The sequence below is a fragment of the Engystomops pustulosus genome, chromosome 8, assembly GCF_040894005.1.
Source record: "Engystomops pustulosus chromosome 8, aEngPut4.maternal, whole genome shotgun sequence".
Lineage (NCBI taxonomy): Eukaryota > Metazoa > Chordata > Amphibia > Anura > Leptodactylidae > Engystomops > Engystomops pustulosus.
In genome coordinates, this window is record NC_092418.1 from 76205518 (window position 1) to 76218326 (window position 12809).

General features: G+C 41.8%; 1 protein-coding gene across 1 annotated transcript in view; it reads right to left on the reverse strand.

Annotated features, from left to right (window-relative positions):
- Nucleotides 1-12809, reverse strand: part of KANSL1L (KAT8 regulatory NSL complex subunit 1 like) — a 45789-nt gene that overhangs the window by 4200 nt on the left and 28780 nt on the right. The window contains exons 8-16 of the mRNA XM_072122665.1: nt 12574-12739; nt 12352-12489; nt 12187-12273; nt 11069-11142; nt 10562-10716; nt 10070-10118; nt 8503-8612; nt 5884-6046; nt 5004-5237 (exon numbers count right to left, since the gene is read on the reverse strand). Of these exons, the coding sequence (XP_071978766.1) occupies nt 5061-5237; nt 5884-6046; nt 8503-8612; nt 10070-10118; nt 10562-10716; nt 11069-11142; nt 12187-12273; nt 12352-12489; nt 12574-12739 (1119 nt within the window). The 3' untranslated portion in view covers nt 5004-5060. The remainder of the gene's footprint in view (nt 1-5003; nt 5238-5883; nt 6047-8502; nt 8613-10069; nt 10119-10561; nt 10717-11068; nt 11143-12186; nt 12274-12351; nt 12490-12573; nt 12740-12809) is intronic.

Consider the following 12809-nt stretch of genomic DNA (forward strand, 5'->3'; position numbering starts at 1 on the left):
AAGGCTTCTCTGATCAAACACTTCTGTCTACTTTGGAACATCGACACCTGTAAAACAAGATTTTTGACTTTCTCTTCCGGAAGAAGAGAGCAATGATGTCCAGTAAAATTCCTAGAACTTTTAACTTGGTGCTTGGTTGAAGGTTTGATTTATTATCCAGCCTAAGTATTCTAGGACTGCAATCGTCGTGTCTCTCTGGGATAATAGAGTTTCCTCTGAGTTGGAGACTAGAAGAAGATCGTCTAAATAAGGGATCAATACTATGTTTTTTAGTCTTAAAACTGCTACCACCTCTGCCATTATTTTGGTGAATAGTCTGGGCGCTGAGGAGATCCTGAATGGTAAGGCTCTGAATTGAAAGTGTCTTACTTGGTTTTCTGAACTAAGAAGAGGGGAGAGTAGAAACCTTTCTTCTGTTGATGGGGAGGCACAGGAGATATTACCTTATATACTCGAGTATAAGCCTAGTTTTTCAGCACAAAATTTGTGCTCAAAAACTAACTCGGCTTATACTCGAGTCAACTAAAAAAATAAAGACAAAACTTACCTTTCTGACGTCACCCGTAGGTCCTCTTCAGTCTGAGACAGAAGAGGACCTATGGGGGACGTCGGAAAGATGAGTACAGTGTTATTTTTTTTTCTACTACAGGGGTTGGGCAGGCTGTATGCTACAGGGGCTGGCAGACTATATACTGGGAGGCTGTAACCAATGTATTTCCCACCCTCGGCTTATACTCGAGTCAATAGGTTTTCCCAGTTTTTTGTGTTGAAATTAGGGGTCTCGGCTTATACTCGGGTCGACTTATACTCGAGTATATACAGTACGTTTTTGACTAACAGAGATTGGACTTCTTCCCCCATAAGAAGAAGCATCTGCTGAGATGATTAATTGCTAGATGTGGGATCCATCTGTGACTGTTTGGCAGCTCCGATAGGGGATAGTGTGCATCACAAAAACACTTTTTCTGTTGTCACAAACGTTTGAGGAGGTGGAGTGTTCAACTCGATCTTGTAGCCTTTCTGTATGACTCGTAGAATCCATGTATTTTTTATACTTTGTTCCCAATGAGCAGGGAAAAGAGCCAGTCTTCCCCCCACTCTGGCGTCATTGCTTTCGGGCAGGGTTGGGTACTCTGGAAGGAACTGTAACCTCTACCTCTTCCCCCTTTTGTGTAGCTCCATCTGCCTTGCTTACCTTTCCCTCGGTAGGATGGAAATTTGTCACGGGAATCACGAAAGGAATGTCTCTTCTGTTTGGGTTCTGGAAAGCCTTTTCTCCTGTCTGCAGCTTTCTCAAGGATCGTGTCCAATTCTGGACCAAATAAGAACTCGCCAATAAAGGGTATGCCGCATAAATTTGATTTGGATCTAAAGTCTCCTGACCATTGCTTGAGCCAGAGGGCTCTACGGGCGACGTTAGAGAGGACTCCTTCTTTGGCAGAGAATCCGACGCATTCCCCCGAGGCGTCTGCGATAAAGGCGGTGGCTAGTTTCAGAAGAGGAAGAGACTCTAAGAGTTTCTCTCTTGAGGTTCCGCTGATAATCTGGTTTTCTAATCCGTTTAGCCAGCAGGTCATGGTTCTGGCAACAGACGTTGTTGCGACATTAGCCTTTAGGTTTAGCATTGCCGATTCCCAGGTTTTCTTTAAGACACTGTCAGATTTGCGATCCATGGGGTCTTTAAGTTGAGTCGCATCCTCGAAAGGGAGGTCAGTCTTTTTCACTACTTTCGTGACCTGTATGTCCACCTTCGGAATTCCAAACTTTAGATTTTTCATCATCAAACACAAGTCTGTTTCTGAAGTCTCTAGCTACCGATAGTCGTTTTTCTGGCTCTTTCCACTCTTCCCGGATAAGGTCTTCCAGTACATTATTGACTGGAAACACCCTTTTCTTTTTTGCTCTCAAGCATCCGAAAAGCTCATCCTGTACAGACTTTGTTTCTACAGGGTCTTCAATGTTTAGTGTTTCTCGGACTGCCCTTAGTAAGGTGTCCAGGTTATCCATAGGGAAAAGGAACCTTGATTCGTTTTTTTTGCTCCTGAATCTCTAGCTGCTCCTCCTCGCTACCTTAGTAGGAACAGGAAGCCTCTTCAGGATCTGAATCTATCTCCCCCGGATTAGGTTCAGAGGGTTTAAATCTTTTTGGAGGAATTCCTTCAGAAAAGAGGGATGCAACTGTGCTCTTTACTTCTGATTTAAACATGGATCTCATCTCATCCATGAAGCACGTTTTTTCCTTGCGCATGATGTTATCCACACATTCTTTGCACAACGGTTTCTTATAGGATTCTGGGAGTTTGTTAAAACACATGTTGCATCTACGGGATTGAAGAGTCTTAGTTTTTGACTTATCATCCTTTCTTTCCTCTTTCTTCTCTTTTTCCTAGGTGTGAGAAGAAAATACGAGGATGTACAGACATCTGAGGAAGGGGGACTGGGTCCATATCCTTTTTGTGTCTCAACTGCCCGTGGATAAGGGAGGAGGTAGAGGTGTGAGTGGAGCGGTGACAAAATAAAAATCCCCAGCCATGGAATACATCTTGCCAACCTGCACCTTGCGACACACTTAGATAAGAAACCCTGCAGAGTCTTTAGTAGAAAGAGAGATCTCTAGCAGGCTCTCCGCTTTTTAAACTCACCGCTCCTTGCTCCTGACTCCCGAACGCCAATGACATAGAGGCCGATGTCACTTCCGGTGCGACGCGCGAACCGGAAGTTGTCATCGCAGCCTGTGAACCGCAGACCGGAAGTTGTCATCGCGGCCTGTGAACCGCAGACCGGAAGTTGTCATCGGGCCCTGTGGAACGCAGACCGGAAGTCGTCATCGGGGCCTTGTGGAACGCAGCTGCGTTTCACCGTCGGGAGCCGGAACATACGGTGCTGCCATGGATCGCCGAGGGACCGCAGGAATAACACCTAACTCCTAGATGTCAGCCAGGAAGGAATCCGATCAAGGCCCGGAGAGGAGAGGATCTTAGTACCAGGTACCGCGCCTCCAAGGCGTTCCCCTCTGCTCCCACCCCCCTAAGGAGATGAGAAGGAGAGAGACCCTCTCTTCCCCCTGACCTGTGTAGGGACAGGAAGAACACTGGAGAGGGATGCAGGGGGAGGGACATTTAACCTCTCTTCTTCCTGTCCCTGCAGAGGACAAGGGGTAATCCTCCAGGTGGGCCGTCATGGGGGACGTCATGGAAAAATTGGGCTACAAAATGGCAGCGTCCTTAAGGGGTTAAGCAGCCCCCTCTGGGGCAGCATTATTTATTTATTTTTATTAGACAGTCTCGGACAACACCTTTAAGTTGGGGACCACCTGTACTTACACTAAATTTCATACATCTCACTAGTACAAGCAGTCCCTTGGATATGTATTTGGAGTTCCACTGCTCCTCGGATTCATTAACCCCTTCAAGATGCAGCCCGTTTGTATGTTAAGGCTCGGCCTCTTTTTTTTTGTAATCTGGCACTTGTTGCTTTAAATGGTTATAAGGTTTGAACACTTTAACTTGCCAAAATGATTATGATAATGAAGTTGTCAGAACTTCTCCAAGCACATTAGTTATTCACTGCTTCCCAGGATGTAATCGCTGGGTTGTGCCACCCCTCAGCTGCTGTTGTATGAGTGATCCAGCTCAGGTTGATTAGTCATGTCGTCACTAAGCCAGCCTAACCCAGCCTTCCCAAGGTCCTGAATGTTAATTGGTATTTCTGCAAAACCACTCAACTCAAAGATTAACCAAGATATGATCCTGCATCAGTGTAGCTACAGCATTCTCAAGTTATGTTTGGTTCATAATGCATCAAATCACATGGTAGGTTCCCTTTAAGGAATCTTTCCGAAACGAGTAGACCGAGAGCTCCCCAATGCGTGTGTGAGCTGGATTTTGTCTCGTTGTGAATATTTGGACTTAGATCACACAGTTTATCCATGCCCCAACCTAACAGGAATAATACTGCATGGCCCTCAGGTGAGATGACTCTCCTTCCTTATCTATTAGGTTTATTATTAATTTTAGTTTTTGTGACTTGTATGTCTGTTAGAGTTGCGATTATACCGTTCGTGAAGAGTGTATATAATCTTTTTTTTGCTACTGTACCTGTGCCAACAATGCTGGCTTGTGGAACCATAGACATAGGATGCACCAGGAGGTATGGGGCAAAGAAATTCTCATTTGCATAATAAAGGACTACGTTTTATCAAAAATTACATATTGCTAGGAAGCATAAAAAATGCCTCACACAATGCTATATGTACTTCTGGGGGAGTTACGAGGTGGCAGACCCCCTTGATGGTTGTGGCTTTAATATTGTTGTAATCTAGTACAGAAAGTATACTCGAGTTTAAGCCTAGTTTTTCAGCACAAAAAAAGTGCTGAAAACCCAAACTCTTTATACTTGAGTAAAAAAAATATCAAAACTCACCTTTCCGGCTTCCCCCGCTGCTGGCTATATACTGGGGGATATGGGCTGGCAGTCTATATACTGGGGGGCAGGTGCTGGCTATATACTATGGGGCAGGGTCCGGCAGTTTATATAATTGGTAGGCTGTGGCCAATGCATTTCCCACCCTCGGCTTATACTCGAGTCAATAGGTTTTCCCAGGTCTTTGTGGTGAAATTAGGGGCCTCGGCTTATACTTGGGTCGGCTCATACTCTAGTATATACGGTAATCAGAAAACTTGCAAGGTTATTGCCGTCTCCTCCGTCTTGTCTCTGCCTTCTGAGATGGTCCATAATTGCAGAAACCTCCAAACACACCATTCCATAACTCCCATAGAGATGAATGGGCATTATGGAATCAGTATATGTAGCAGAGGCAAAAAACTGTGGGGCGGCTTGTAGTCAGATCAAGACTCCCCCCGCCCCCCCGATCTTTAGTACGGATACAATGAGCATCAACAAAATTGTACTTGGGCTCCCGCCCGGTACCAGCAATCTTGACCCACAATTATTTAAAATACTGTTCTTAAAATGTGAAACTTCCTCCATTATATTGTACATACCTCTTTCATCTTCTTATGTACCCACGTAGCCTCGGAGTATTAGTGGGGAAAGCCCCATCACCTGTTCTCCTTGTTACAGCTGGAATTAAGGAAATCCTCTCCCTTGTGCTCACGGGCTGGCGTCAGATGTATGGTAGGGGGGCAAGGGAAGTGTTTTGCGGTTGTGTGTGTATCCTTTAAAGTACCGGCAGCTTTCCCGATCAGTGGAAATATTCTACGCTCCCAGTACTCTGCCTGAAAGATAAAAGCATCACATGTCCATGAACTAGCCTGAAAAAGGAAAAGCCTCTAACCCCTTCAGTACTAAGCTGTTTTGGGTTTTCACAATTTATATATTTCAGGTCGCCTAGTTCAGGCAACCATGGAGGGCCTGAAAAAAAAAAAAGAAAAAAAAAAAAAAAATCAATGAGACGCCGGAGAACTTTTTATTTTTCTCATCAGTGTCCCGGCACCCACAAGGATTTCCATGAATCCTGAAAAACCCCTTTATGGCTGGAAGCACGTGACTGTATTCATCTACTGAAAGGGGACCCACATGTTAGTCAAATCCCGTGGACAAGACATGAGTCCTTGCATCATACCTAGATATGATGCAAGGACTTGCTGTCTGCAGTGCCCGGGCTGTTTAGAGTTCTTGCAGTACAAGTTCAGCCGGTAGACAGGGAGTCTTTGCATTATATTTCTTAACATACAAGTCCATTCCCATGGACCAGGCAACCTACAATATTTAACCATTATCATTATCACTGGTTGAAGCCAATACAGCTATTCCTGGGCAGCGCTATTGTAAGAAGTCCACCTCGAGTCACATTGATGGGTAAACTTACTTCTGGGAGATATAATTTTATATATACACATATGTCTAACTCCGCATCTTTACCTTCCCCTGCTGAAAATCAGCAGCAGGCTGTAGATTGTGAGATACAAAACCACTGGGGGGCGGCGTTTCCCAGGATACAGGAGACGTGGAATCTGGACTACAGTTGTCTTCCGTGCATAGAAACATATTTCCTGGGCATTGCCCTGAGCTATGGCTTGAAGATCTAAAGGGTAAAAAAAACATTTAGTAACTTATGTTAGAATAAAAGAAAATATAAAATATTGTGCACTAGTCTTAACCCCTTAAGGATGCAGGTTTTTTTTTTGCCAATTTCTTGCTCTCCACCTTCAAAAATCCATAACTTTTTCATTTTTCTGTTAAAGAGCTGGGTGAGGGTTTTTTTCTGTGCGTAGTAAATGTTACTTTTCCGTGGTGTTACTTATTATTCCATTCCGTGTACTGGGAAGCTGGGAAAAAATTCCAAATGTGAAAAAATTGGAAAAAATGTGTTAGCGTCACATTGTAAATGAATGTGTACAAAAAAGAAAAAAAAAAAGAAAAAATGTCGCCATCTTCTGACGCTAATAACTTTTTCATACTTCAGTGTACGGAGCTGTGTGAGGGGTCATTTTTTTCTAAACAAGCCCACGTTTTCATTGCTACCATTTTGAGTTCTGTGCGACATTTTGATCACTTTTTATTCCATTTTTTTTCTGATGTAAAATGGTGTAAAAGTAGCATTTTGGACATTTGAGCGATATCTTCCGCTATGGAGGGCACCGCCGGCAATAACCGTTTTTATATTTTGATAGATCGGGCATTTTGAGATGCATCGATACCGAATGTGTCTGTGATTTTAACCGTTTATTACGTTTTATGTCAGTTCTAGGGAAAGGGGGATGATTTGAACTTTTAGGGTTTAACTTAACTTTTTTGAAACTTTTTTTTACTATTTTTTTAGTCCCTCTAGGGTACATTAACCCTAGATGGTCTGATCGTTCCGACCATATACTGAAATACTACTGTGAGCCCTATTCATACACCCCCACACCTCTGTGCCGTACAAGTACGACGCGGAGCGTGAAGGGATTAATGACCAAATAACTAAACTGTACTTTCTCATGTTTCAAGAAGAAGTAACGATCACCTTTAACCCCGTTGTAAGGCTAATTGGTCGATGTTGGGAGTTCTCCTCTTTTAGCGATGACATCTTTGCAACCGCATTACAATTCATAACAATTTTACTTCATGAGATGTGAGACGTTAACTTAATAAAATTATTCTATTAACTTTTTTAATAGAACTAGCAGACACATAACTATAAATGTGGTAGAATTGGATAAATCTTTACCAAAATATGTTATAAATATGTACACTGTCACTCCATCACCAAGTGTCTTCTGCAGCTCCTTCCCCTTTCTGCCTTTAGCTGACAGGGGGGAGGGGGATCACTTCATATGTTCATATCTCCAGAACCCTGGCACCTAGAAACTCTATTCTGGTGTCCGCTGTTAACGTTACAGTCGGGAATTAAAAATCTAAATTTTTTGCTGCAACATTAACTCTATATGTTTGGTTCTCATTTCACCTAAAAAGATTCAAGGAGATACAACTATGTAAACACTGTCATGACGTATATATATACCATATATACTCGAGTATAAGCCTAGTTTTTCAGCACAAAAAAATTGTGCTAAAAACCCAAACTCGGTTTATACTCGAGTAAAAAAAATATACATTTTACCAGGTTTTTGTGGTAAAATTTGGGGCCTCGGCTTATACTTGGGTCGGTTTATATTCGAGTATATACGGTGTGTGTGTATATATATATATATATATATATGTAACTGGTCTCTATGCAGCTGCACAATTCTAGCTAACATCTCCCTGCACTGATCTGTACAATTGTAAGTATAAGGAAAACACATTCACTACCCTAGAGCACCAGAGAACGGGCATTAAAAACTGCAAACATGAATTCCTCATTAGCCCTAGTCTTCTATAATCTTGTCCCAGTCAATTCTTTGCTATTTGATTTATTTGCGGCCTAATTAATTGCCTGGTTAAAGCGGTATTCCCATCTGGGCATTGACTTTTCATTGCATTAATCTGCCATATATATATTAATCTCCTTAATCGGATGTTGTATGTAAAAACATGTACCTGTGTGGAGATAAATGTAGTCCTTGGATACGACCACCGCTGCTTGAATGATTGCACAAAGAAACAAATTGTTTTTCCACACAAAATGGCTGGGAGTTACTGCATGTCCCACAGCCGTCCTGGGGTAATGAACACTGAATCCAGGTGGTCAGGCGCATGTGTGGTCACTGCTGCTATACAATTGAAGAAATATGTGTGTGTATTTATAGCAGATGAATTAAATGTGAATGCTGAGGTGGGAATACCTCTTTAATCAAGGAACAATGCCTAGGTCTGCAAGTCCATTGGTGTACAGTCAATGGATGTAGAATAACAGTGTCACTCCTCCACAGGTTGTTTGTGGTACTGCGGTTTAACCCTTTAACTTCAATGGAGCTCAGATGCAATACCACACACAATTCATGGACACAGTTGGCACTATTTTCTGATACTTCTCACAACTACGTAATATTTTCTAATATATTATGTTGTGTAATCACCATTCACTTATATTTTCCACTATAGCTTCATACTAACCTACTTCTTTTGGGCCATTTACTTTGTTCCCAAAATGCCCAGCGGACCCTTTCTTCCTGCTCGTATTTCTGATGTCGGATCATAAAGGCCTCATCTGACAGATCCTCCAGCTGAAAGTTTTAACAAAATAGTTATTCTTTTTATAGGTATCAGTATGAGGGGTAAGATGGGGTAAACTGCAGTAATATCAGATTTTTAATTTTTTTTTTACACAGCATCTTCTGGAAATAAGACAAAACCATTTGTGTATTGAAATGGAATAATAGAAAGACTTAGCAATTTTTTTTTCTTGTTAGTTCCACTTCTACATTTCTCTACACTCCAAGGCTCCATGCACACGAATGGATATCCGGCCACACAGTTTGTGCCTATAGACACCTATGGCTTCAGGGTACGGTGTGTCACCATACTGTATACGGGGAAAAGATAGAGCATGTTCTATCGCTTCTCATAGATACAGGGGATGGGTGAGCAGCAGCGTCGTGTGCATAGAGCCTAAAGGGTATTCTACCATAAACAGACGGATTACAGACGGAGTCCCCCTACATGTTCACATCATAATAATAAAATTTTTTGTAGCGTATAATATTTAAAAAACAACTACATACACAGTGAACAAGGCCCAAATTTGGTGCACATCACACATTTCCTGTCATATGCTGCCTGCAAATAGAACACTATGTACAATCTGCTCAGCTCTTCCTGCTCTATAATATGCTGCCTGCAAATAGAACACTATGTACAATCTGCTCAGCTCTTCCTGCTCTATAATATGCTGCCTGCAAATAGAACACTATGTGCACTCTGCTCAGCTCCTCCTGCTCTATAACATGCTTTCTACAGAACGGACATATAACATACTGCCTGCAGAAAGTACACCATCTGCTCAACCACTTCTACTCTAAAACATTCTGCCAAGCTCCTCCTACTCTTTAACATGCTTCCTGCAGATAGGACACTATGTGCAATCGGCCCAACCCCTCCTGCTGTATAACATGCGATCTGCAGATAGAATACTGGGGGAGATTTATCAAGCTGCCTAAGAGCAAGAATGTGCTTAGTTGCCCATGGCAACCAATCACAGCTCATTTTACCAGTGCTCAAGAATATTTTAAAGGAGAGCTGTAATTGGTTGCCTTGGGCAACTAAGCACATTGTTACTCTTAGGCAGCTTGAGAAATCTCCTCCACTATGTACAATCTGCTCAACCCCTCCCGCTGTATAACATGCTGTCTGCTGATAGAACACTATGCAGAATCTGCCAAGCTCCTCCTGTTCTATAACATGCTATCATAAATTGAACTGCATTTTCTCAACCCTGCATTATCAGTAGTAGAAACTAGTAAAAAAATATGTTTACTAGAAACCAGCACTGGAAAAAACATGCTAAAGGAGACAGCAAATTGGAGAATATATTTAGAATGCAGATTCTAAAAATGCGGTGGCTACTGTGGTGGTTGTCATAATTCTACCACCATGGGGTCAGATTTTATTGCCATTAAAGGGTATCATAGTAGTCTGTGTTGGGTAAAAAAATGGAGATACTAAAAGCTACAAAATAACAAACCTCTTCATCAGGAGGAAACTGGAATGGTTCTAGTGCAACTTCTTTCCATCTGCAAATATAAAGAGTAAATTATAAGAATGCATAGAAGATCAAAGTATTGGGTTGTCCAACATGAGACATTTATCCACTATACACAATATGGTATGAATGTATCATTTATTGTGAAACTCCATCCATCACTACAAATGGGATACCAAGCCAGTGCACAGTAGGAGAGTGAATAGAGGGGCAAATCCTGAGTGTTCACTGCTCCATGCACACTTCTCCTCTCTTGTGAAGGGAATAATGGGATCTGAAGCCCCATGACATAATAAAAGTATATACCTCTGCGTAATCAATGAAGCAAGAGCTTCTTCTATCTGGTGTTATACTGGACCATACATTCTGTATGAATGCTCTATAGGAGACCACTGCCAATGATGTCACATTTTAAATGCAGTTGTATACACGAAACACGACAATAATGGCTTTAATGAGATCGCTGGCAAATACCTGGGGGTAAGAATTTCTTTGTACTGTAATTTCTCTAACTTAGATGGTGCAATCAGGTTCATGGGAATAACAATGTTGTCAATGTCATATGAGCTCTCACTCCTTGCTCTCCGTCTTGCTGCACTGAGAACAATATTGGGATCCCGAGCCTGTAACTTAATCACGCACACAAAAAAAAACAGAAATAAAAAGTTGGTTTAAAGTGAATATATTTTAATATTCGATATATCTACATTTTAGGTCCCTTTCACAGGACCGTCATAGACGATTATGGCGACCTGGCGGCAGTACGGTGTCACACGCGTAGCACCGTACCATACGGTGTACGGGGAAAAGTCATGTGTATGGCCGTGCGGCACGGTTTCCTGTGGAGAGGGGAGTGGTGAGCAGCGCTACGGACGGGTGAGCATAAGTTCGTGTGAATGTAGTCTTATATACTACAACAGAATGTTTTTCTTTACTACATAAGAAAATACATTAACCAATCTGTTTTTCCTTTTAAAATACCTGCATAGATGTTTTCTGAGAAGTAGGGGTTATGTGGAGATCATCAGCTTGGGTAGGAATGCCGAGATGATTATCTGAAAATATCAATTACAATAATGTAATCACAGAGTACTAAAGCTATCTGCTAAAGACGACCTTGCAAAACTTTCACAACTCACAACTGTCTGTATTCATGAATTTTTATACTAAGCGTCCCAGGTCCGTGTCTTCCTGTCACTACGGTCTCAGTTGGTATTAAGTGGTGATGTTGTATCGACGGTGCCCACTTGCTAGAGCTTAAAGGGGTTGGCCAGTTTACTTTGCGCTTTCTGTAATGTGTGTGGGGGGATGATATTAGGTACTTTATCAGTCTATTAAATGTTCTGCACAGGTTTCTAGATATGTAAAGTAAAGCCTCATCAGCCGCCATTCCATAAAATGGTCGGTCATGTTATCCTGTGTCCACAAGCAATCTACCTTCCAGGATCTTAAGCTTGTAACCTTGAATAGTTGCATAAAGTCCGGAAAGATAGATTGGACATGGACTCTCAGGAACACACGGACTTCCATCTCCAGCCATTTTTCCAGGAAAGGCAGGTGATGAGGTAAAAAGGCATTTCTGAACCATGGGGCTTTAATCTACATATGAAGAAAGCAGTGTAGAACGATTAATAGTCGTATATTGGTAAGTTACCTGATATCCTGGACCTACCCATTGCAAACAACAGTGGCCAACCCCTTACAGGCGGCAGCCAGAGGATGTAGTGGGTCCGCGCTGTTGATGTGATTTCATGACTGACCCTCTGTATACCAATAGTCGCTGGAGTGGATGGCAACACACTGGTCCACCAGACCAGGGCAGAGTATCAAGTGTTTTGCACTTTTTGGAAATTATTAATATTAACTGTCATGGACTACATGACACTGTGTACTAGGTTTTACCAATAGGAATACAGTTGACCCTTTCTTTGTGGGTCTCCTTTTTTTTTTAAAGACACATAGTAAAAGCCATTCATTAAGTGACATGACAATGTATGAATAGGTACTAAGCTGACAGCAGAAATGTACCAAGGCAAAGCCTTTGGACTGTAAATAAGGGAATACCTAAAAGGGATAGCTAGCCACAATATTGGTTTTACCAGCTTCAGGCAAGTTTCCATGTCTTCTTCCTTGGTTGAATTGTGATCCAATGTTTTCCACACAATGTTTTCTCCATTTGGCACGTACTATAAGGAGAACCAGTAACAATTATAATGAATTTTTATTTTACAAAATCAAAATAAAAAGAAAATATAGCAGATTACATTTGGAATATTTCTTTCCTATAGACACACCATGAGAAACATGAGCAGGATTTTCATCATCATCTGGGATGAACATTCGGCTCTTTAATACTTCCTTGCTCTTCAGTAACCCCTCAAAGTGCAGATGTAAAGGAAGGTCTAGATTACAAATCAATGATATTGTTAAGATGAATTTCGAGTAATGTAAATAACATTAGAACTTGGATCAGTGTTGAAGCTTACCAGAGGGTAGTGACAAGATGGGGTGGAAGTTCGGGTCTATCTCAGTGACATTTCTTTTTACTAGTACAGGTCTCTGAGGCTTGTCACCACGGAGTCCGGTGGAGCTATAGTTTGAGGCCTGCCATAACTCATTACTTCCATATAGTGAATGAGGAGACTGCAAAGCCTGAAGAAGTAGAACAAAAGTCATTGTAAATGTAGGAGAACTAATAGCTAAGATGCCAAGTTACAATTAG